The sequence below is a fragment of the Fukomys damarensis genome, unplaced genomic scaffold, assembly GCF_012274545.1.
Source record: "Fukomys damarensis isolate Sample0158 unplaced genomic scaffold, DMR_v1.0_HiC HiC_scaffold_5, whole genome shotgun sequence".
NCBI classification, from domain to species: domain Eukaryota; kingdom Metazoa; phylum Chordata; class Mammalia; order Rodentia; family Bathyergidae; genus Fukomys; species Fukomys damarensis.
In genome coordinates this window covers 58,787,276-58,813,336 of record NW_022900917.1, presented here as the reverse complement: position 1 = coordinate 58,813,336, position 26,061 = coordinate 58,787,276, and the positions used below count along the sequence as shown (strand labels likewise).

The window sequence follows — 26,061 nt, the reverse complement described above, 5'->3', positions numbered from 1 at the left end:
TTAACCCCCCCTTCCCTCCCCATTTACAAACTCTTTATTTCCATTTTTACATTTTCTCATATATTTTCTTTTCCCTTATTTCCTTTCCCCTACCCTTCCCACTTTCCCTACACCTTTAGCCCTTTTCTTCCTATTTTGTCATATTTCACAAGCAATTTTCAGTTACAAATTTTCGAATCTTTCCATGTTCAGCATATCAACTTGTTCAAATTATTTGTCTTTACTTTTTCTATTTTTAATTGTAAGTATTTATGTTGTTACTACATTTATTATTTTAATGAATACATAAAACATGAAAATTGTACATTTACACACAAAAATTGTACAAAGTGATGTTTCAATGCATGTATATATGTTTCAATACATTATGTATTGTGTAATGTTAAATCAAGTTAAAAATTCTTTTCTCCTCAAACATTTATCATTTCCTTAGTAAAAATATTCTCAATCTTTTCTCATAAGATTTTGCAATAGACAGTATACAAATGTAATTGATAGTAAACAATTGTTATATAGTTGCCTTACTGTGTAACAGCACACAAGAACTTCTTTCTCCTATCATTTTAAAACCACTGATAAACCCTTCTGTACCATTTCTCCCAACTCCCTCCAGCCTTCCTTTATCACCATTCTACTACAAGTTTCAATAAGGTCAATGTGCTTAGATTCTACATAAGAGGGAGATCAAGCAGTCCTTGCCTTTCTATGTCTAGCCTAGTTCACTTTAGACAATTTTGACCTTTCTAAACCTTAACTTTTTCTTGTACAGCATTGATAATGAGAGAACTTAATAACAAATGGTGTTTTTCAAATGGAAAAAATTAACTGAAAAAATAAATAAATAACTATGGGGACGAAGCTGTAGTAAGTATACAGCTATTTTAAGCTGAGACAATTCATACACCTGTGTATGCACACATACACATTCAGGGTTCACATTTGGCTTTTCTCTGAAGACAATGGCAGCATAGTAAGATTTGTCTAAAAATACATATTCTGGAAACCATGGTTGATTTTCAGGGTGTACAAAGTTAGCTGTTGTTTTAGAAGATGGAGTCTTTTTTACTTTGTTTTGTATATTCCACATTCTATCACAGTAGTATGACATTATATAAATCCTTGTGCATGTGAGTACGAGAAAATACTCAAGATTCAGACAAATATTATCTGGTTTTAAATAATGATAAATATTAGTGATTGATAATATGTCAGTTATTAATACTACTATGTGATTAGAAATATTGTAGAGCACTCAGTTTGTGCCCATCACTTTCCTAAGTAATATATAGGTATCATTTATTCCATACAACAGTCTGAGTCAGTACTATCACACCCTCTTTCAAAGGATTCTTAAAGGAATGAAGGGTGATATTAACATTCAAATTCAGCTAAATGAGTCCAAACTTGACTTTCTATTTAATCCTTGGTCAACAGCTTCCATAATGGGGAAGGGCTGTATTTGTTTGAGATCCTGCTTTCATCATCAGAAATGAAGACTGTAGCCCAATTTGACTGATTATTATAAAGATTAAAGGAGAGAGTGTATTTGAAGAATGTATTCATTTATATCAGATATTATAGTTTCTTAAGAAGAAGGAGATTTAAAGTTGTACCCACTCATTTCCCAGATAAGAAAACAAAATCCAGAGAAATGAAATGATTTACATATGCAGAACTCACACATATATGCACATGAATTAAATTTATTTTTAATTTAGTTGATTTTGCAGTATCTCAAGTATTTGAGTTTTATTTTAAGTTAGTAATGAGGAAAAATCATTTCAGTCATTTTTTTGAGAATTGAAAAATTTTCTTTACAACTTGAAATCATGAAATTTACTTGTAAACATAAATCATTTAAAGACTACTTGGTATGGAATTACTGTGATAGGAATTAAGGAATATTTTAATAGGTTAGTAATTTTAGTATCTCAGTTCTCTGCCATAGCCTTAAAATTTTCTCATTTGTGAATTCTCTTTCAGAAATATACTTTTTTTGTTAGATCTAATCTGAATTTTCTGAACTCTTTCTTCAGACCACTGTGCCACAAGTCTCAGATGTATAAGCAATGATACAATGAAACCACATTACCAATATTTGCTAAATAATGCATATTTTATAGTGTATTCAAAAGTCAATAGGTACCTATTAATAATGTACTTAACTTTCAATGTACATTTATATAGCATACATGCAAACAATGAAAGAGGTTACATAATTATTCAATTAATACATCTTAAATATGTTACAACTAAAACATTGGTATATTAGGTGAGTAATCTTAAAAATACTCTTTCTAATGTATGATGCATACAGTCAGACTGGTAATATTTTGAGTCAATTTCCCAACTTTCTGTTTACCAGAATCTAATGAAAGCAACTACTCCTAAAAATATTTTGATGGATAAAAATTTTTCACTGCACTGCATTGTAAAGATTATTATTTTTACCAAATTTAAAAGGAGTATCCTAATAAGGTATTAAAATTATTATTTTCATTATGGGAAAGGACAAAGAGATTATCAGCTAGAATATATGCCTGTCCACTTCTGAAAGTCTCATTCTAAATTTGTTGGCAAGATTTGGCTTTTCTAGTATGATTTTTCTTCTCAATTTTAATGATTAGAGTAGCTGCAAAAGAATAAAAGTCATTATTTGTTACTGAAGAATCCTTCTTAGGGCTGTTCTTTCTTTTCATTAAAAAAAAAATCACAGCTATGGTTTGATTTAAATAACTTCATGCCTAATGACTGAGTAATTTCCTGACTCACTGAGCATTAACAACCTTATCAGTTGTACAAATCAATGAAATGATAGCTTCTAAAGGAAGTTATAATTAATACACTACTGGGAAAATGTCCATTTTGGTTTTGGCTGTTCCTTGTTCGTGTCTATACTCACCTTTACAGATATCATTAACTCTGGTGGTAAACAATAGCCATTAGTAGAGGAATGATAAGTACATCTGTAAAGGTGTGGAACGGGCTGTGTGCTGTATTGGCCAGCACTGGATGGATAATTGCAGAGTGAAGGATGGAAGAAAGCACACTGACCGGCAGAAACTGCTACTTCAATAACACTGAGTTTTGCAGTTCTTTCTTCCTTTTGTCTTTTCACTTTTAAGAAAACATATTTGATTGTACAAATACATTGCTTATTTCTCTATTTTTAATAAAAATACAATTATGCCTACTGGTTGTGAATATTTTAGGAAATTTTGCATTATTAGCAAACACTGGTAATGTGGCTGTACTGTAGCATTGCTGTATACATTTGAGGAGGGCAGCACAAGGATCTGAAGAGAGTTGGGGAAAACTCGGATTAGACCTAACAAAACAAAGTCCACTTCAGAGGGAGAAGTCACAATTGAGAAAAACGTGCAAAGATTTCCCTTGAGATGTTTCAGCTCTATTACACCCTACCGTTATGATATACGTCCAATGAGAAGAAGGTATTCTAGAGGTCACTGGGACAAGTCACACTCCCCAGCAGAATGAAATATGTGTACCGAGCGCAGGTCAGAGGGGAAATTAAAGACGATGTATACTCATTCTATTGCATATCAACCTTGGTATCAGAGATATCTGACACTGAGAAGGGCTATGCATAATATATCTAGGCCAAAATTATATAAAATGTCTTTTTTATCATCATTATCATGCCAATTAATTATTTCCCTTTTACAAATTAGTCAGGAAAGTTATACATATGGTAGCTAAGTTTCCCAAATTATCTACTAATAAGAGGAAAGCTTCAATGTAAATCTATACTATCACCTCGTTATAGCATATGACCACTTGACACATGATAAGCATTCATAAATATTCATTAGTGCTTCTAGCCAACATGTCTCTATTTGGGTATCTCCTAATATTTAACTGTTCTGTTAATAATATATTTTATTGTGTATAAATTGATAGTGACTGTTTCTACTCAAGCAGAAGAAAAGGGAGCACAATCCTTTGAAATGCTGCAGAAAGCCCAGGTGAAAACTAAGCTGAGAATTCAAGGTCCAATATTTTTAGATGATCATTTTTACAGCAAGTTTTTATGGTGCTTGGGCTATAGTTACTTTCACTAACCACCAGAAAAAGAACCCAGAACTTCCTACCTTTTTGCCTAGTTCTCCCATTTACCTACGTGTTGCTCTCAAACAGTCAGTTCTACGTTTTTCTTTCCTGACACCCTCTGGTGTTTTTCCCAACAGCACATAGCTGTGAGTTTTTAGGAGTATCAGGGCACATTTCTAACCGATTGCTCTTACATCTGCCTTGGAATCCTGGAGGATGCTACAATCTATTTCTAGGATGTAATATTCCCCCCCTACTATCTCAAAAATCATTTATTGTTCCTGTCTCTTAATCATTTTAACTCTCATAACTTTTAAAAATTATTTTGACTTATCCTCTTCACTAAATGGAGGCCTGAATAATCAGATGTCTCTAGTAGTTCGTAAGGTGAATCAGTATATGAGAAATTCTGTCTAAGTAAGAATAGCAAATGACAACAGTTATTCAGAGGTGTTGAAACTTTATTTGCAGAGTTTATTAGAGAACACTTTGGAACAGCTTCAGCACTTAGGTAATGAAATAGAAGATGCTTCATCAAGTTTGAAAAGAATAATGAACTTAAGTTTTGCCAAGAGAGCAGAAAAAGTGTATGTGGAGATCATTTTACAATTCTACATGCATTTTATGAGAATGAAATGATAGCAAAATTACATAGCTGGTAATGACATTGATTCATATTTTAATGAGTTTTATTGGTATATTTTACATATTCAATATAACGACATTCATTATTAGGATCTTGTACCTTTACATGATGTATCTTGGTTCTTATTTTTTCCCCATTCCCCTTCCCTCCCTTTATCCCCTCCACCCCTCCCTATTTGCAAAGACTTTGTTTCCATTTTCTCATTTTCTCACATTCATCTCATTCCCTTCTCTCCTTCCCCCTACTGTTTGCACTTCCTCATCTCCTTTGCCCCTTTTCTTCCTATTTCACGTTATCTATTACACTTTCAGTCCTTATTAACACTTTCAGTTACTCACACCGGAGAAACTATTCAGTATGTACACATTTGTCTGATTTATTTCACTTAAGAGTATTGCCTCAATGTGCATCCTCATTAGCTAGGAATGTCTTTAATGTCTTATTCTTTACAGGTGAGTAGTACTCCATTTTATTTAAAAAAAAATCTTTATCTAGTCTCCGGTTGATGGGCAATTGGGCTGCTTCTAGGTTTTAGCTTTCACAAACTGTGAAGCTATGAACAAAGATGCACATACATTGCTGTGGTATGATGCTTTTAATTCTTTGGGAAGATACCCAGGAAAGGAATAGCCGGGTCAAATGGGACCACTAATCCTAGTTATCTGAGGTATCTGCATACTGATTTCGACAGTGGTTACACCAGTCTATACTCTCATCAACAGAACAGAGTGCTTTTCCCACAGCCCCTCCAGCATATATCATTGGTTGGTTCCATGATAGCAACCATTTTTTTCTGGGGTGACATGAAATTTCAGGGTTGTTCTCATTTGCATTTCTTCGACTAGTGATGTTGAATGTTTTTTTTTTTTCATATATTTATTTGTTATCCCTACTTTTTCTGACAAATGTCTTTATTTTAGATGCCCATTTTTGGATTGAGTCTTTAAATTTGGGACATCTGATTTTTTTTAAGTTCTTTGTATATTCTAGATAATAAACCTTTGTCTGGGAAACAGCTGGGCAAAATTTTTTCCGACATTGTTGGTTATCTCTTCACACTGGTGGTGGTTTCAGTTGCTGTGCAGAAGCTTTTTAGTAAGAAGACATCCCACTTGTTGAATGCTTGTGCTAGTTCATGTGCCACTGAGGTTTTGTTCATAAAATCTTTTCCTATACCAATGTCTTCAAGAGTTCATTCTAACCTCTCTTCCAGCTGGTTTAATGTTTCTGTTTTAATATCTAGATCTTTAATCCATTTTGATTTTAGTTTAGTGCATGGTGAGAGATAAAGGTTTAGTTTTAATCTTTGGCAAATTGAAACCCAATTTTCCAGTACCATTTACTAAAGAGGCTATCTTTCCTCCAGTTAAGCTGTTTGGCTCTTTTATCAAAGATGAGGTTGTTTCTGCATCTTTTAATCTGTTTCACTGGTTCTCAGGTCTGTTTCTTTGCCAGTACTATGCTGTTTTTATCACAGTAGCCTTGTAATGTAGTTTCAAGTCGGGATTGTGATACCCCCTACCTTGTCTCTATTGCCTACATTTTCTGTTGCTATTCTAGGTCTCCTCTTGTTCCAAATGAAATTTTGGATTGTTTTCTCAAGGTCCTTGAAGCATGCTACTGGAATTTTAATTAGGATTACATTCAATGTGTATAGCAGTTTTGGAAATAGGCCTATTTTCACATTTTCACTATGTTGATTCTTATTAGCCAGGAACAAGGAATGTCTCCATTTTCTGATATATTATTTGATCTCTTTTCTTCAGTGTGCTATAATTTTCAGAGTAGAGATCTTTGATTTCTTTCACTAGGTTGATTCCTAGGTATTACAATTCTTTGGATGCTATTGTGAAAGAATATTTTTGCCTTATTTCTCTTTCAGCAAGTCTTTTGTTTATGTACAGGAAAGCTATTGATTTTGTTGTTGCTGTTGACTTTGTATCCAGCTATTTTACAGAAGTTACTAAGTGTAGAAGACTTTTGGTGGAGTACTTGGGATTTTCTATATAGTATATCATGTTGTATGCAAATAACTACAATTTGACCTTCATATCCTATCTTTATTAATTTTATTTCTTTCTCTTGTCTAATTGCTGTGACTGACATTTCCAAAACTATATTGAACAGGAGTGGTGATAGTGGACATCCTTATCTTGTTCCTAATTTTAGTGTGAAGGATTTTGAGCATTTAGTATAATGTTTGCTGTTGGCTTTTCATAGATGTCTTTTATCAGATTGAGGTAGAGAATATCTAGTTCCAATATTTGTAGGGTTTTCATCATGAACATGTTGGATTTTATGAAATGTTTGTTCTGCATCTATTGAGATGTTCATATGGTTTTTGTTTTTGGCTCTGTTAATATAGTGTATTACATTTATTGATTTGCATATGTTGATCCATCCCTGCATCCCTAGGATGAATCTGACTTGGTTAGGGTGTATGATCTTCCTGATGATCTGCATTCTATTTGCCAGTATCTAACAATGGATTTCTGCATCTATGTTCATTAGGAGATTGACCTATCATTCTTTTTTTCATTTGGGTCATTCTCTGCTTTGGGGATCAAGGTTATACTTGCTTCTAGGAATGAATTTGGGAGTATTGCTTCCCTTTTAATTTCATTGGAGAGTTTAAACAGTAGTGGCAGTAGTTCCTCCCTAAATGTGTTGTAGAATTCAGCAGTAAAGTCATCAGGGCCTGGGCTTTCCTTTGTCAGTAAGGTTTCAATTATGTTTTCAATTTCACTGATTGATATTGGGTTGTTTAGAACTTTTTAAATCTTCATTAAAATTTAGTAATTCATATGTATGTAGAAATCTGTCCATTTCTTTGTTTTACATCTTATTGGTTTATAGGTTCACAAAGTGTATATTGATCCTCTGGATCTCTGCTGGTCTTGCTTCTTGACACATTTTGTCAGCCTATTTCTTTTGATTGGTGAATGGAGACCATTAACATTGATGGTTATAACTGGCATGTATTGGCTTATCTCTGTCATGGCTTTCTTTAATTGAGTTTAATGGTACATTCTAGGTATACAAAACAATTACATTCATTATTGAGGTCTTGTACCTTTACATGGCAGGTCTTGGTTCTCGCTTTTTCCCCTTGTCCCTGCCTTCCCTTTACCCCCTCCTCCCCTTCCCGTTTACAAATTCTTTATTTCCATTTTTTTATTTTCTCATATTTTTTATTTTCCCTTATTACCTTTCCCCTACCCTCCCCACTTTCCCTACGCCTTTAGCCCCTTTTTGTTGGATTCTCCCCCTTTGCATTTCATTTCCTTTCATTCCTGATAGATTCATTCTACAGGGACTCTTTGGGTTGTAATCATCATTGTCTTTTGCTGGGATATTGTTTAGCATTTTTGGAGAGCTGGTTTGTTATTCATGAAGTTCCTATAGTGCTCTTTTTCATGAAAGTATCTCATTTCCCCATTAATTTTGAAAGATAATTTGGCAGAGTACATCAATCTAGGTTGGAGGCTGTTTTCCTTTAGGGATTAAAATGCATCACTCCAAGCTCCTTTTGCCTTGATGGTTTGTGTTCAGAAGTCTGCTGTGATTCTGATGGGCTTTCTTTTGTATGTGATTTGTTTCTTTTCTCTAAATGCCTGTAAATTATTTTTCTTCTGTTATGTTTCTGGAATCTTAACAATTATATGCATAATGTAGTTTTTTTTTAAATCATACCTAGTTGGAATGCTATATGCCTCACTTATCTGTATGTCAAAATTTTCCCCCCATTTGGGAAGTTTTTTGCTATTACTTCTGTGAACAATTTTATTTTTATGTCGTCTGAACTCTCTCCTGTTTCTTCATTGATTGATAATTCTTATGTTATTCTTCTTTCTATTGTCTAAGAGCTGCTGGATTAATTTCTTGTTGTCCCTTACTATTTCTAAAAATTTTTTTCTTTTCCTGGTCACTAATTGCAATCCTATCTTCTATATCTGAAATTCTGTCCTCACATTGCTCATTCTGCTGAATAAACTTTCAATGGAATTTTTAATGTCCTGGAAATCTGTTTGCATCTCTTTTATGGATTCCGTTTGGTTCCTATGTTGGGATTCCATCATGTTCCTCAGATCCTCTATTTTTTTTAATTGGTGTCAATTCTAAATTTATTAATCGTATCTTGCACTATGGGCACAATCTCTGTTGTTATCTGAGAAATTTTTTCTGATTTCATTTTTTCCAGATCCTATTTAATTGCCAGTTCTGGGAGTCCAGGTGGTTGAATATCATTTTCTTTCATTTTGTTTCCCTTTGGGCTTGGTTTAGATGATCTGGAAGTCTGTTTTTGAGACTCGTTTACTTGTTTTCTCATTTCAACAGATGCAGCCTGCTGTGCTTCTTGTTGAAGCAACTTTTTTTGGGGGGTATGGGGGAATCAAACTCAGGACCTTGCACTTGGAAAGCAGGAGAAACCACTGAGCTAAATCCCCAACCCCTGTTGAGGTAACATTTTGCTCACCCAATGGTCAATTCTTAACAAACATTTGAGCAACCTTTTCTCTGCTGCTCACCAGTGTTCCAATTCCTGGGTTCAGAATTGTTGCCTTCTGGATCCCTGAGCTGACCTATCATCTATAAAGGCTTCTGCCTGTGGTTCGTGTATACTTGTGATGGTATCTAGTCATTCCTCTGGTTAGGGCCTGCTTCCTTATGTAGTTGTTGTCTGGGAGGACCTTTGTCTGGGAGCTGTGCACCCAGTGTCAAAGTAGGCTTCTGGCTAAGGTCACTGTCTAATTACCAAAGGTATTGGGCTGAACCTCTTGCTGTTGCTTGTGAGCTTATGCAGCTCTTTTCCAAACAGGCCCTTGACTTGGTCCAGGGTGCCCAAATGGCAGGGGGCAAAGTAGAGTCTTGGCTAGGATCTCCCTGCAGCTGCTGTGGTCCACACTGCTGTTCACCAGTATCTGTGTGCACTTACTGATGGTCTGATTAACATTTTTGTTAGAAGGAACTTTAAAACCAATGGTTGAACCATAAAATTGTCCAAGTTTCTGAAAATCTGCAATGTTTAGTAATAATTTTTCTGCCAATGTTATTAATTTTTTAAAGTTAATGTAGATCTCAAAATATCTACAGCATAGATAGAGGATATACTAAAATTTTGATAAAATATCTTGTCATTAGACTTATGTTCAAGAGCAAAATTCATTACTTGACTGGTGTCCTCAACTCCTGCTCCAGCCTCAGATCTCAATGTTGCTCACCTTTTACTTCAGGTTTCTGGAATGCACCCTCACCGATACTTGCTTGAGCATTCTGGCACTCCCAGCTCTTCCCTCTGGAAATACTTTTATTGCCAGTTTTATAATTCATCTCCTACTCACTTTTTAATGACTGTTTAAAATTTACTTCCTAAAGAACATTTCTGTGACTTCCCAATCTATAGTAATATAATATCTCATTGTTACTTTTTATAATGGCATTTATAATACTTTGTATTACCATGTTTATTGGTGTGGTTGTATTTTTACTGGCTGTTGCTGAAGTTCTCCCTAGACATACAGTCCAAATAACTTAAAATTACTTTACAACCTGTTTACCTTTAAACTGTACTCATCAAACACAACTTTTTAAAATTTTATCCTATAGAAAAAATAGGAAAACCATGAACATAAAAGGATTACATTGTTCTTTAGCTTTTTGAGCATCTACTTGTAGCAAATGTCATAGTTAAATTCCACAACCTTAGAAGTAACTTCTTTTTATTAGCTCTTTTCCAGAAATTATTGGAACCCAAATAGGAAAACAGAAAATAGTTATCCATTTTTTAGTCATGGCCTAATGAACAGAGAATTTCATCTAACAAAATTTTAGATGTCTAATGATAATATGTTTATGTCCATACCTCCGTTGATGGAAATGATTAAGGATATTAATGATCAAACTTTTGAAAATCTTATTCAGTATGCAGTGTACTGAAAATACGCATTGCGTAGTTGACTGACAAATTGCGTTTAATAATTTCTTACCTGTATTTTTTCACATTTTAACATCTCAAAATTGGAAAACACATTGGACTTGAGATACATTGAAACTAGTGAATGCTTTACTTGAAATTTTCTAGCAATACCAAGAACTTATCAGGATGAAAGTTGTGGGGTTTTTGTTTGTTTGTTTATTTGTTACTCAATAAAATGAAGGTACATATGTATGGCAAATTTGGAGATTTTTAAAGAAAAATACAATATCATCACTGTAGGCACAATAGACCTTTTTTTTCCCTGTGTCTAGTAGTTTTCCAGTGCTATGATGAAATATTAGATGTCAATCGACTTGAAGAAAGAAACTCTCAGAGTTTCAAAGGTTTTTATTCCATGCTCACAAGTGGTGAGTCCAAATATGGAGGAAGTAGGTGGCAGGGCATAGCTAATGTTCATTGTGGTGAAAAGCAAAGAAAACTTCATAACAGTCCCTTCCCTGAAACACATTAACATATGAGTTCATAAATGTATTAATCCACTCATGAATTTAAAGCTTTTGTGATCCAATAATCCCCATAATGCCCCCTTCTAAACACTGCTGCCCGGAGGACCAACCCTTCACTGCAGAGCTTTTGGTGGACATTTAAGATCCAAACCATAACACCATGGCTTCATGATTCTTAATGACATTTGGAAATAAATTCAGTAAGAACCTTGCTTATGTATTTGGCTCTTTAAAATTTGCGAACATAATCATAAGCACTGTTTGATTTCAATGTCTCTGTACAGAAGAGAGAATATGATGTGTTATCCCTTCATATAATTATAAACCAAGTTGAGAATATTATATTTTTGTAGCCACGTTACTAATTAGAATTGAAACCAGAAACCTTAATGTCTGTTTCATGGACAAGCTACAGTGGTAACACTGAAATAATCTGTTAGTTGTGGACTTTCAAGGCTGCAGTTTTGGTTGCTGTAATCATTTTTAATAAGGTCTATGGTACAGTATAGAGAGTTACCTTTTTGACTGGCTTCTGTACCTTGCACTTGTCAACACTGATGTGAGGTGTGGCCATAGTTGGGATAGGAATTGTTGTATGCCAGCCTGTGTAACTCCAGGTTTTCATCAGGACAGTGACCTACTGGACCGGCGGAAACATTGCTTCACTGTGCAGTCTGAATCTGGGGAGGACCTCTACTTCTCCGTGGAGTTAGAGAGTGACCTCGCTCAGTGGGAAAGAGCCTTCCAAACAGCCACTTTTCTAGAAGTGGAACGGATACAGGTGAGAGTCTATGGAATATAGAATCACTGCTTTTCAGGGTTATGTAATTAATCTCAGAATTATAGTTTATGCTTAAAGTAGTATAAAAGTAGCTCAATGAACCTTGACCTCCTTATCAAATACATTCACAAGAATTAGCCATTATTGTCAAATGAAACAATGTTTAAATTATCACAATTTTACCTTTCTAGGTTATTTCCTAGGATCATCAAAAATGCATTTATAATTTCAGTTAGACATTACTGTAATTTGAATCTGACACTCCAATTTCAGTTAGTTGTAATAAGACCATGTCCTGGTCCCCAGACTAATTTGTAGCTTGCTACCTTCATTCATTCAGAGAGCTCTTTCTTCCCTTCTCTTATCTATGCCCTTCAAAGTCAATCATATCTGAAACTGTTTTTCCAAAGATAAGATCATCCTTCAACATTTTCCTGATTTTTAGTATGCCCAACCCAGCAATTAAAACTCTTCCCTGCACATTCTTTTCATATTCTTCCATCTTCTTCCTTCCAAAGACAGTATCACCTTTTGTTCATTTTCTTAGGATCACTTACATTCTGTCTAGGACTGGAGTGGCATGCTTGTCACTTCCTACACTAAAATGTAGGAAGCTTGAGGTTATTTTACTCATCTACCAACTGAAGTATAATGCATGTAGTGTATCATAATTATTCAATAAATATTTACTAAATTGTATTTCTTTAGTATGGAGTCATATATAAATCAAACTTCATAGAACCTTCAGTTTCTACAATTCAAGAAAGTAAAAAATGGAACCCAGATTTGTTCTGTGGCTGACCTGTAACACATCTGAAGGTTGGGATGCACTTGTCCCATGCAAAATGATTCACAAAGTCTAAATGGACCCTTAATTTTGAAAGCCAATAGGATAATAATACCACTTTAATGATACCAGAATATTTATCTGTAAAAGGAACTCAATATGCATATTAAACTGATTACTTTTTCACACTATAAATCTCAATATGCACTTTTTCAATATGTGTTAATATGACATTACAATTAAAGGAGAAATAGAGAAATCTCAAATTTAAATTGTTTCATTTCTACTTGACCCTTTCTAACAATTTTACTTTTGTCTGCCTATATTTAAAAATAATGAGATATCTTGAACTACTTTTCATAATTTAGAAGTATATGACTTTATTAAAATAGATATGATGAGAAATATTCAACATTATTCTGCATCAAAATCTAAAATCATTTAAAAAGCTAATATGCTTCAATTGAACACCAGTTGAAATTTTATTAATTTTTTTTCAGCTTATCCACTTACTGTTTTTCTAGAAAATTCCACTTTACTTAGAAAAAAAAAACATGACAAATTCTGCAAGTTGATCCCAAGTTAAGATTTTATTATAAGTATCTGTTGCCTAGAGGTGAGACAGAGAAGAAATTGTTTTTGCTTTGTATGTTAATTACTCTTCTGGGATTCTGGACTTTTGAATTTTCTAAGATGTTATTCAGTGGAATCCTTTGAATTGTGTTCTTACCTACTTCTAATGCCAGTTTAAGATGCATGTCAGAAGTGAAAAGTAATGTATTTCATTTTTAAGTTTTAGTTTTTCTCCATACTTTATGATTTCTGTTTGCATATTACGTTCAGAATTAGCAATCATTGGCTGCAAATTTGGTAGTGTGATTTTCAATATTAAAATATTTGCTTATATTTATATGAAGACTTATGTGTTTTACCTTTATATTATCAATATTTCACTCATACTAAATTTAGTTAGAAAATAAAATAGAACAAGAGCTGTATTGGAAAACAGACAGAAAAGAAGAAAATTAATAAACTGATACCATCATTGAATTCATAAATAAATTCACTTCTTGCTTTGAAATTGTAGCTGTTAACAAGACTAAACTAACATTTTATGGCTTCTAGTCTTTTAAATCAATTTTTCACATTGTTTCTAATCCCTATTATGCTTGAGTATTATAAATACTTACACATTTATTTAAAAGGATGACCCATGGAAAGCATGGATTTCTAAAATGTTCCATAATGTCAAAATAATGCTCTGAAATTTAAATATATATATCAAATAATGAAACAAGGTAATGAAAATTTATATGAGTAAAATCTTATATTTCACTGATGTTAAGCTAGTAGTAACAGATCTAATTCACTTATAGTATTTTTAGTGTCTTTAAATTTTCTTAGAATAAATGAATATCACTTATAAGGGGCAGGGTTTATAACCATACACTAATCTAATTTGAATTAATTTAACTATTTTAAAGTGAATTTTATGAAAATGTACATTACTTTCAAAAATTTGTGTAATTTATCTTATTTTGAAACAATTTTGTAAATATTTTATCTGGCTATAGACATTTTTCCATAATCAGAAAACATTCTATAAACTTTATGCTGTCCATGATTTATCTTCAAATGTTTCCTAATGCATAACTGAAAAGTGTCTTTGTTTATGCTTCCCTAAAAAGAAAAATTTTATCATTTTTCTACTATAATTCAGTTACCATTGCATAAACAGAAATTAAACAGAAAATATTTCAATATTAACAAATAGTAAGTAAGCTCATAATATATATTTACTAACATTATGTTATAAAATCAAACTTAATAGGGCTCTAAATATATCTATTTTCTTCACTTAAATATTTTTGATATGCAATTTGAACAGTATTTCTAAAGTTAATATGAAATAATGTATTATACTAAATTTGTTTTGACCTGGAATAGTGTGTGTGTGTGTGTGTGTGTGTGTGTGTGTATGGGTGTGTGTGTGTGTGTGTGTGTGTGTGTGTGTGTGTGAGACAAGATTTTGGCTGTGCAGTTCAGGCCTGCCTAACTCACTATGGCCTTGAACTCACAGCAAATCTTTCTGCCTCAGGCTCCCAAGAACTGGGATTATAGGTATGCAGCACCATGCCCAGATAAAATATTCTTTTTAAAATAAAGACAATAGTTGAAATTAGAAAAGAAACCTAAATTAGGAGAAAATGATATAGCCTTAAACATTCATTAATGTTGATACTTTGAAAAAGTACTATTGAATTGATATTTATATATATGCAAGATGACCATGTATTAAGCAAATATAATTACTTATAAATTATACTTTTGAAGCTCATTAAGTATGGACTTTAATTTACTGTTTTGAAAAATCTATCTTTGTGGATAAATTGGCATGGTCTTAATTTTCTTTTCTAAAACTAGACAAAATATGAATATCACTTTTTGATGAAGAGAACTTGTGGTATTAAGCCATGATTAGAATCAAAATGTGATTCGTTTAATAGATTTTATTTAAAATATTGTAAAACAAATACCATATAAGAATTTGCATTTAAAATGTGAGATAGGGCTGGGGATTTAGCTCAGTGGTTCGGTGGCCTGCCTTGAAAACTCAAGGACCCGAGTTCAATCCCTGGTACCAAAATAAAATAAAATAAAATAAAATGTGACATGTATAGATCACTGTCTTACTAATCTTATATGTGAATTGCATATATTTGTTACATTTCACATATAAGATGTGAATTACAAACGAAATTATATTGTTAAACGTTATACAGCAAAATGTTGGCTTGAAAACATAATTCTTTCTGGAAACATGCTTGTAATCCAAAGCACTTGTATATCAAAGCAAGTTTTCTCATTAGAAATCATGGAATCTTACACAGTTCATTTCACGACACAGAAAAATTCATAAAAATAATTACAATACTATAACATAATATAAAATAAAATAATTCAAAATATTTAAAAAATTAATTTGCACTTATTTTTGCAGACCTTCATGGCTGGTGTGAGGGAGTCAAAGGAGAGGAAGATAATTGTGTGGGACAGCTTTTACTATCACTATGAGAATCACTGTTATCTATTGGGTCAAAGGAATCTTTTCCTTTTTGTACAACCTATCCAATGATACTCTTTTGAAACTCCTTTTGACAATTTCACAGAAATTTGACATGGCATTTTAGACAAATTCATAGCTCTCACTGTCACAGTCTCCTTGGAGTGGTATATTCTACAAATTTTTGCACTGTTTTTGATGTTTTCTCCATTTCCTATTCTCTCCATCTTTTTCTCCTCCCCTGCAGACGAGATCTCTTCCATAACCTTGTATTGCTGGGAGAGGGAACCCACAATCCTGCAGCGAGAGAGAGAGAGAAAGGGAGGGGGCAGGGACCATTGATAACATGATGTTCAGCATCATGTATTACTTGTATTACAGGGTAGCACTCGTATAACAAGTTAAAATTTATTAAAATGTTTACTTGTCTGTAAAACACTTGCAGAACAAGTTACTTACAATGCGCGCTTTTACCTCATAGTATAATTAGACATTTCACTATAGTTTGCAATTAAATATAAACAAAAGTAGGGGCCCAGGATTTAGCTCAGTGGTTCCACTGCCTGCCTCGCTAGCTCAAGGACCTGAATTTCATCCCTGCTACCAAATAAATGAGAGCACCTTATTGTATATTACAGTGCATATTGTTGCATATAAAAGCTGTTATTTCAAATTTTATTTTATTTTATTTTAAATTTTAGTATCCATATTTGTTAATCTTAAACATTAATATAAATAAAACTATTATATAATCTGATTTCGATGTGAAAATTCATAACTTGTATTTTTTAGTTAATTACCTTCTGTTGCAAGGTTGAGATGAAACCCACGGCTTTGTACATGCTTGGCAAGCACTGTATCACTATGCCATATCCCCAGACTATACATATTGATTCTTAAAGAATCTGTATTCAAACAAGTATAAGGCAAATCAAAAAATACCTTTGTATAATGGCTTATGTATGGAAGAACATCTACAGACTCTTAATTTCAAGATATATTTTTCCTTGGCTGCAGAATCTGTATTAGTGTTCCTGAGAGTTCCTGATAGTAGTACACATGAAATTGGTAATCTGAAAATTTAAGGCCTTCATCTTTAATCATAATTCTATTTTGGTTTAATAAAAACGTGATATTTTAGCTATCGGATATAACAACTTAATATAATCTCACCCAAACCTAAAAGTTTTGCAACAATTTATTGTCAATAAAACAAAGAAAGATAGCTGTGCACAATGTAGACAGCTACTGAGGAACAGGAGTGGAAATTTAACCCTGAAAATCTATTGCAAGATCAAAGAAACATTCTTAGCGTATGTTTTATTGCAGTGAAAGCTTTATAGAACTAACTTCTTTTATGCAATTTTTGCTGGTCTTAAGTTAAGCATTGTGTAAACTATGTAGTATAGAATCTGTCACATGCCCCTTAAACTAACAGTGTCCTCTATTCTATCTAGTGCAAGACATACGCCTGTGTACTAGAAAGTCATCTAATGGGCCTCACGATTGACTTTAGCACAGGATTTATCTGCTTTGATGCTGCAACAAAGGTAATGTGTTCAGGTTGGTTCTGCAAAATATGTTGCCAATGTTCTCATTTAAGAGCAAGTGAAATACCTTCAAACTCCTTTCATCATTTAATCGCCTGTCATGTGTCAAACTTGAGATCTTTATTTATTGATCAAAGCTAAATTATATTTTAGTTTGTTTATGAAAAATTTTGAATTATGATGATGCAGTACAAAACATAACTTTGCCAATATGAATCTATATCAATTTATAAATATAAATATAGACAATGATGTATATTGTTTTTTTCTTCCTCTTTTCATAAAGAAATGGCTTCATACTTGAGAGAACATTTTCTTCCGTAAGAAACAAATTTTAAAAAGTTTTCCTTAATGATTTTTCTATATCAATATCTATAAGATGAAAATAAGGACAACAAATTTTAGAAGTGGCACCTTAGCATTATCTGTAGAATGGTAGAATTTTGTGTCTTGGGTTTCTACCCAAATTGGACATCCACTGTAAACACTTGGCTGAAGTAGGGCTTTGAGCAGTCTGATGAGTTGGGTGAGATGCACCAGAATGGTTCAGGGTAACTCCTCAATGAGTTGTACTTTCAAAACTAATCAACCACAGTGATTACGGAGTGACATGATATAGCCAAAGCATCACGCATTACATTGTTATGTAGCCAGAAATAATCTTGATGTTCTGCTGAACCACACACAACTGCTACTCTGCCTCTAATCACTGCTGAAGAGTCTGACGGTGGCTCTGGTACCCAGGAAACACATTCTCTTCCTGCCCACTGGATGTATCCCCCTAGATCTACTCTACTTCCGCCTCTACCCAAGAATGGCCCAAAATATCAACTAAAAGATTCCTTCTCCCTAATGGATGAGTAAATAATCTTTTACTAGAAAACACACATGTTTTCCAGAAGTTAATGTTTGCACAGGATTCTTACAAGCACATACCAACAAAATAAAAGAATCCCACAGAGGTGAAGAAGGTGGGTAAAACCATTTAGTAGGAAAAGAGAATTTGGTTATTGTAATCTAACATACAGGAAATAACCAAGACTTCCGGAGTAGCAGACACTGCCCTTTCATTTTTTTCTTTGTTCCATTGGAAGCATTAACCTTTAAGTCAATCTTAGAATTGAGAAGGAAGAAAATCTACAGATATCATAATGAAGATGATATTATTCATCACCCAGACAGTGACATGTGGAGAGTAAAAGTGAGAGGAATTAATAATCATGTGAGGATGGCAAGCATAAAGTGAGAGAGTCTTGAGAAAACTGCTGAGCGAACTTTGCTGCAAGATGCTACCCTCCTCTCCGGAATGTCTGGAAGTTACTTTTAAATACAAAAGGGGTAATTGTTACATAAAAACCAAAATCCATCTTGCTCTGATATTTTATTGAAACAAAAAAGGCTATTATCCTCCAATTTTGTCCTAGAATGTATACACATTTTCTTCATGTGATGAGCGTTTAAGGTTCTCTCATCTTTCTGCTAAAGATAGAGTATGCCTAATATTGGGTATTCAAAGCTGAACATGGGACTTAATTATAATTCAATTAAATAAAATGATATACATTCCTTTATATATCATGTCCAAGATTGCTAACTTGGAATGGCCAAGCTATTGGAATTGCATCATGTCTACTACTAGAAATTTCAGGTCTTTACTTGGAGCCATTACTCACAGATATATAAGATTTTGCAGCTGTATTTTGTACTGACTTCCATGCTTGGTCTTGATTTCACGTTATATTTTCCTTCCAACGACTTTTTAACCTATTTCAACTGATATTTTATTTTTTCAGTTTTTATTTTTATTAGTACATGTTTATATTACATAACACCACATCCCTTGGACTTGGAACATGTACAGTACACTTCTTAATTGTTTTCATTCCTTTTTCACCTCCTTCTTCTTCCACTCTCCATCCCTTGATCACCTTCTTGTTTCAACAAAATACATCACCCTACTTCCTATTATCTATTTTTTTATTTTGCTCCTTATATAAAGTTTTGCTTTTTTTAATTTAAAAACCATAAATTATTTAAGCTTGTATGCTCGATGTCTGTTACTTATCATTAGAGTCTCAAAGTGCATCCGTTTTCCAGCAAATGACTCATTTAATGGTACAGTAGTACTCCACTGTGTTTAAATGACACATTTTCTTTCTCCATCGCTCTGTTGATGGAAGTATAGATAACTTGATTTAGCTTTTATGAATTGTGCTGCTATAAACATGAGTATTATTACAAGGTGGTGCCTTTAACTCTTTAAAAAAGATACACAGAAGGGGAATATCTGCGTCAAATGGAATTTCTAGTTTTACTTTTTTGAAGATACTCCATAATGATTTCAAGAGTGTTTGTAACAGTTTACCATCCAACCAAAAATGTGCAAGAGTACCGTGTCCCCTGCAGCCTTGCCAGCATTTAGTGTTATTTGATTTCTTGATGAAAGCCATTCTTTCTGAAACGAGATGGAATCTTAGTATTTTAATTTGCATCTCTGGTGGCCTGCAGTGTCAAACCTATTTTCAAGACTCTATTTGCCATTCATACTTCTTCTATGGAGAAATGTCTATTTATTTCAATTGTCCATCTTTTGATTGGATCTTTTATTTGCAGGGTCTAACTTTTTGAGTCGTTGAGACATTGTAGATATCAGTCTTTTGTCTGAGGAATAGCTGGCAGAAACTTTTCCCATTCTGTAAGTTGGCTCTGCACTCTCTGTAGTTTCATTGCCTTTAAAGAAGCATACTGATTTGATAGGATCTCTTCTGTTGATGTTTGGTTCTATTTCTTCTGCCTTTGGAGTTCTGTGCAGAAAGTGCTTGTCTATGCCTATGTCTTCAAGAGTTTTACCTATGTTATTTTCCAGCAGATTAAGTGTTTCTGTTTTAACATTCAGATCTTTGATTCATTTGTATTTTAGTTTTAGTATGTGGTGAAATACATGAGTCTTAACACAATTTTATGCTTGTAGATATTCATTTTTACCAGCACCATATTGTAAATAGGTTACATTTTCTCCAGTGTGTTTTTGGCCCCTTTGTCAAAGGTCAGATAACCAAATGTGCCTGGGGTTGTTTCCTTATCCTTTTGGTTTTCTGACCTATAAAGTTGCTTTGTTGCTTCTACTGTGCTTTTTTTTTTTTTTTTAAACACTGGAGATTTATAGTAGAACTTGAGGTCCAGGATTGTGATTTCCCCTGTTTTGTACTTATTACTCAGAATTGCTTTCACTATTCTAGGCCTTATTTTATTCCAGATGAATTTTAGGATTATTGTTTCTAGCTCTGTGAGGAAAGCTATTGTATTTTGATTAGAATTACATAAAGCTGCATAACAGTATTGGATATATGATTATTTTTACTATATTAATTCTTCCTATTCAGGAACAGTGATATTGTTTCATTTTCTAGGATCTTCTTCAATCTTCTTTTTCAGAGTACTGCAGGCTTTCACTTTCTTTGGCTATGTTAATTCCTAATTATTTAATTTATCTTGATTCTAATGTGCATAGTACTGTTTTCCTAATTATTTTTTCAGTGAATTTATTATTGGTATACAAAAATACTGTTCATTTTTGTGTTGATTTCTCTGCTGCCACATTCTTGAATTAGGCTATTAATTCTGGAAGTATTTTGCTGAAATTTTTTGGATCTTCTGTGTAGAGGATCATGTCATGAGCATACATATGTTACTATGATATGCTGATTTTAACTTTTTTGGAAAGACATCCAGAAGAGCTATAGCTGGTGAATTTCTATTTTTCATTTTTTTAAAGTTAACTTTAAGTTGTGACAGGAAGGGTAAAAGTATCAAAAAAAATCTCAAAGTAAAAGATAGAACTTAGTAACAGAGGAGATGAAAAATTTATCTTGTGGATAATTAAGAGCCAGATTCTGCAAAAAGTCTTATTAAGGAATTTTGTGTTTTTCCTAAGAGTAAAGAAACATCCAGAAGGATTTCAAACATACCAAAGTAACAAATCAAGCAGTACAGTATATGCTTATTATTTAGAGAGTATGGGAAAAACCCAAATTCTGAATATTAACAATCCTGGGGATGTCTCCCACTATGAGGTTTCTAACTGAAATATTCTTATGGAACACAAAGTCAAAGGTAAAAAATTATTGCAAAGTGGGGAGAGTCAATCCTAGTTTATCCACAAAAGTAAGTTCAAGATGCTCAATACAAATGAAAGGTAAATTTCAAGGAAAGACAAATAAATTGGGACCACATAATAAGGGGTCAGTGCACGTTTGACCTAAATCTTATTTATATTATACAGAGTCACTGTAAGGTACAGATTGTGTGGATGCAGTGTGGACAGCATGGAAGTAATGGATATTTATGCTTTCCTTGGATGACTTTAGATTCTAGCTTCTTTAAACCATGACATTTTGTAAAAATAAATAAATAAATAAATAAACGAGCAGACAAACAAAAAGAGGGAATTTTAAAATATATACCAAACCAACACACACACACACACACACACACACACACACACACACACACACACTGAGTTATAATTTTTGAAATGAGAATAAAGGTATCCAGGTCTCAAACCTAGAACTCTACAAGTGAAGCCTCCCACTTGCTTCTTTTCATACTCCTGCCTAGGAATCTGCTGCAGACTTGGACCACTCTATTGGCTGCAGTTGGAGTGGGAGGATTATTCATTCTATGTAGATGTCCATTCTAAAGGTGAGGACAACAAATCCTCAGTCTTAAACCTGATTTCTGTTTTCCTGGTAGCATGTCTGAAACAATGGATTGACCAAAATTATCATAATTTTGTAGTTTTTCTTCTTATATGTTTTAATATTTTAGATTGAGAAATGCTAAGATAGAATACTTAAAATAGCTTCTTTATTGCAGTGTACATGTGAGTCAATACTGAGACATACCAAATTAAAAATATTTTTGAGGTTATGATTGGCTAACCCACCTATGAAGGTTATAAATAGGAAGTAAATAAAAGTAACATTCATAAATCTTCTAGAAGCTATTTTAATGGTTATTAATAATTTTCATTATATGTAAATTGAAAATATTGTCTGGGGTAAATTTGTAAAAACCATGAACAAGCATAGTCACTTTCACTTTAGGAACTTGTGTGCTGTAAGAGACAAAGTAACCCTAAATGAAATCACCTTCTTCTACTTTTCTATATTCTCTATAAAATTAGAGGAGTTAATCCTGTTACATAATAGATATGCTTCAGAATTAACTTCAGCGTACACAGATAGCACTTTTATATCCTGAAAATCTTTATCTATATGTTGCTTTCAATTCTTTAAAATGATACTGACTTTTAGAGTGCTTTAAAGGTAAAATTTAAAAGTTAAAATGGCTTGTATTTACAATTTTCATTGCCAAGAATCTTCACTATGGCTTGGATATTTTAAAGAGATCTGATTTTAGGTTTCTTCAAAAGTACATAATATTCATTTATATGCATACACAATTTTGTATTTATTTTTCTATAGAGTACACTATTATAATTTTAATACAGGACCAGGGATTTAGCTCAGTGGTTCTGCAGCCTGCCTTGCAAACATGAAGAACCGAGTCCAATCCCCGGTACCAAACACTACAAAATAAAATAATTTTAATACAAATTCTGTAGATTAACTCTCTCATAATACAATTAAATCTTTATTCTGTTTCTGCTGTTTATTTGCTAATCTTTCAAATATTTCACATCAACAGTAGTTATTAAAAATCTAAAAGGAAAATTTGAATGTGTCAAAGTGAACAAATTCTTATAACAACATTTCATATGCAACTAGAAATCATAACAGTGCATATGTTGTGGATGTAGTTATAATAATGTTCATATGAACTTTTGTAATTTTAAAATAACACATTTCAATTTTTTCCTTACTAATATGTAAACTACAGTTCAGAAATATACAAAACAGCTACTTGTTGGAATCTTTATATTCTTTTTTTGGTAAATAATTTCTTTTTTTGTTTTAGGAGGATGAAGAACATTGTATTTATTGCAAAACAAACAGGCATTTAGGGAAAGTATCCATCAGGTAACTTTGTTTTTACTCCTCAAGCAGTTCAACATAGCCCTAAAGTAAATGTTCAAATCAGAAGTCTTAACTCAAGTTTTTATATGATTTATTGTGCAGATATAACAAAAATTTTCTTCCTTTTTATTAATTCTCTCATGCAGTATAATCATATTGTAAAGTGATGTGGAAATTAATACAGACTTTATTGCCTATGTTTGTAATTCAAATCATTATAAAAACAAAGTCAGGCAAGAATCAAATCTTTTCTAATGTAGGCTTTCCATGTTTTTGCCCATTTGATATTTTTTCTTCCTTCATTTTATACTTTTAATTCTAATTCCTCTTTATAATTTAAATACATTTTACATTTTCAGTATTCATTTATTATTAAAACGAAAAATATCTAAATTTTTTCTAATTACACTTTTAGTCTTTTCTTAGATCATCTGTTTCATGAAAATTTTTACTAATTCAAACTATTAATCTCTGAAACTCTCACATATTAAATCAGAATAATAATAGCTATGTTGCTATCAATAGTGTTGTTCTAAAATTAAGGAAAATGGCTTTTGAAAAAATTAAAACTATAAAATATAGATCCTTCAAGCATTTAAGGATTATTTCCATTCATCCATATTTTAGTAGACTTTGTTCCAACCACGAACGTGTTCTCTAAACGTGCCTAGGAATCTGTATGACTAAGCTTTATACAGGTCTAGGAATCCATGTTACTCAGCTGTTACTATAACAAACACCTGAGGCAATCAATTGAAAATGAGGGAAAGTTTATCTTGACTCATGGTGTCAGAGATTTTAGTACATGTGCTGCCAAAGCGAGCACAAGTCAGAGATTTTAATCCATGATTCATGATCCCCATTGCTTTGTGCTTATGGTGAGAAACAGAATCATAACCAAAGCAGGTAGCAGAGCAAGCTGCTCATAGTTAAAAAGAGAAAAATTTGGGCTAAAATTTGATTTTGTGGCCTTAAATCTAACACCTAAGACCTCGATCCTTTAATTCAAGGGCTATTGGAGAAAACTTATTAAAACTTTAGCAAATCTATCATATTTTCCCTATCTGTTTTAAATTCCCCTGAATACATCATTAGGCTGCCTCTGTCTTCCAAACTTAGCATAGGCAAGATCTGTGAAAATCACAAAGCCACTATAACCCCTACATACTTCATTTTTTTCTAAAATGTACAGATTTCTCATAGGATTGTTACAGAATTTAAACAAGAAAGCCTATGTGGTGTGTGTTGCACAGTGAATGGTACCTGAAAAGCCTGTAGCAATGGATGGATGCTTTATTTACATCCTTCATTCATCACTGAGTACCTCTGACCACAACAGGACATGAGCATCAATCACACCCTACCACTGTGTTGCCATTCTCAAGATATCAATGCAAGAGTGTCTCTTCCAGGAATCAAAAATCAATCAATCATTGTGTTTAGGGCTGGGGATTTAGCTCATCGGTTCTGCTGTCTGCCTCGCAAGCACAAGGACCTGAGTTCGATCCCCGGTACCAACAAAACAAAACAAAACAAAAAAATCATTGTGTTTATTGGCTGTTATATTATAATCCTTGTAGGTCTCTGCTTTCATAGTGATATTTACACTCTTGGTGGCCAGTGGGAAAGACCAACTTTGAAAAAGCAATGATAAGTTTGATGATTCTCAGCAAAGGGAGCTTTGGACAGTATGATTGTGCATAAAACCAAAGTGAAGGGGTCCTAGGTGATACTTGGAGAAAATTACATTTCACCTGACAATTGGTAGTCCTAAGTAGCTACTTGGGCACACCATGGAAAAAGATTGAGCTGCTTGTGTAAGGGACCTGAAGCATCAAAGTGACAGATGAACAGAAAAGGTAAGGTTGTAGCTCATATATGCAGGCACCAAATAATAAGGAGATTCAGATATGTTGAAGATTTGGCACATGTATCAGTTAGCTGTGGCTACAAAAGTGCCTCTCAACACACAATGGTAAAATATAACAGAACATCTCGCATGTCTGTGTGGTTCAGATGACTTATCTGGATGGGGCTTACTTGTACATCTATAACTCGAATGGTTCATGGATGTATTGAGGGCTGCCTTTGCTCCATTCCTTCTTTATTCTTTTAGGAGGACCAGCAAATTATCCCAGGCACACTCTTTTCTTGTAGATTACAAAAGAGAAAGAGAAAAGGCCTTGATTGTGCCATCATACTTTAGACTTTGTGTTGGAAACAACTGCAGAGTTTCACTGGTCAAAATATCATGTGACTGAGGCCACAACCAAGAAGAGGCAGATCTCCCATGTTCCAGAGAGAGAGAGAGAGAGAGAGAGAGAGAGAGAGACAGAGAACTTCAGAGTTACTTTGCAACAGGACTGCATGCAGGGAGTGATGATAATTGGGGCCAATGGGGCCACTGTTCTAGGCCATTGAAAATGGTTAACACATTTTATTGAAATGGACATGAATCAGTTTGTGACCATTCCAGCATCTTTGTGTAGAGGGTTATTTCTCTTGTAGCTTAGAATTGGGGCTTTGTAAATTAAGAGAGAGAGAGAGAGAGAGAGAACTTCAGAGTTACTTTGCAACAGGACTGCATACAGGGAGTGATGATAATTGGGGCCAATGGGGCCACGGTTCTAGGCCATTGAAAATGGTTAACACATTTTATTGAAATGGACATGAGACAGAG

The 26,061-nt window shown here is 33.3% G+C and overlaps 1 protein-coding gene across 1 annotated transcript in view; it reads left to right on the top strand.

Annotated features, from left to right (window-relative positions):
* Positions 1 to 26,061, top strand: part of Sntg1 (syntrophin gamma 1) — a 783,297-nt gene that overhangs the window by 708,036 nt on the left and 49,200 nt on the right. The window contains exons 16-17 of the mRNA XM_010622657.3: positions 11,790 to 11,942; positions 17,251 to 17,343. Of these exons, the coding sequence (XP_010620959.1) occupies positions 11,790 to 11,942; positions 17,251 to 17,343 (246 nt within the window). The remainder of the gene's footprint in view (positions 1 to 11,789; positions 11,943 to 17,250; positions 17,344 to 26,061) is intronic.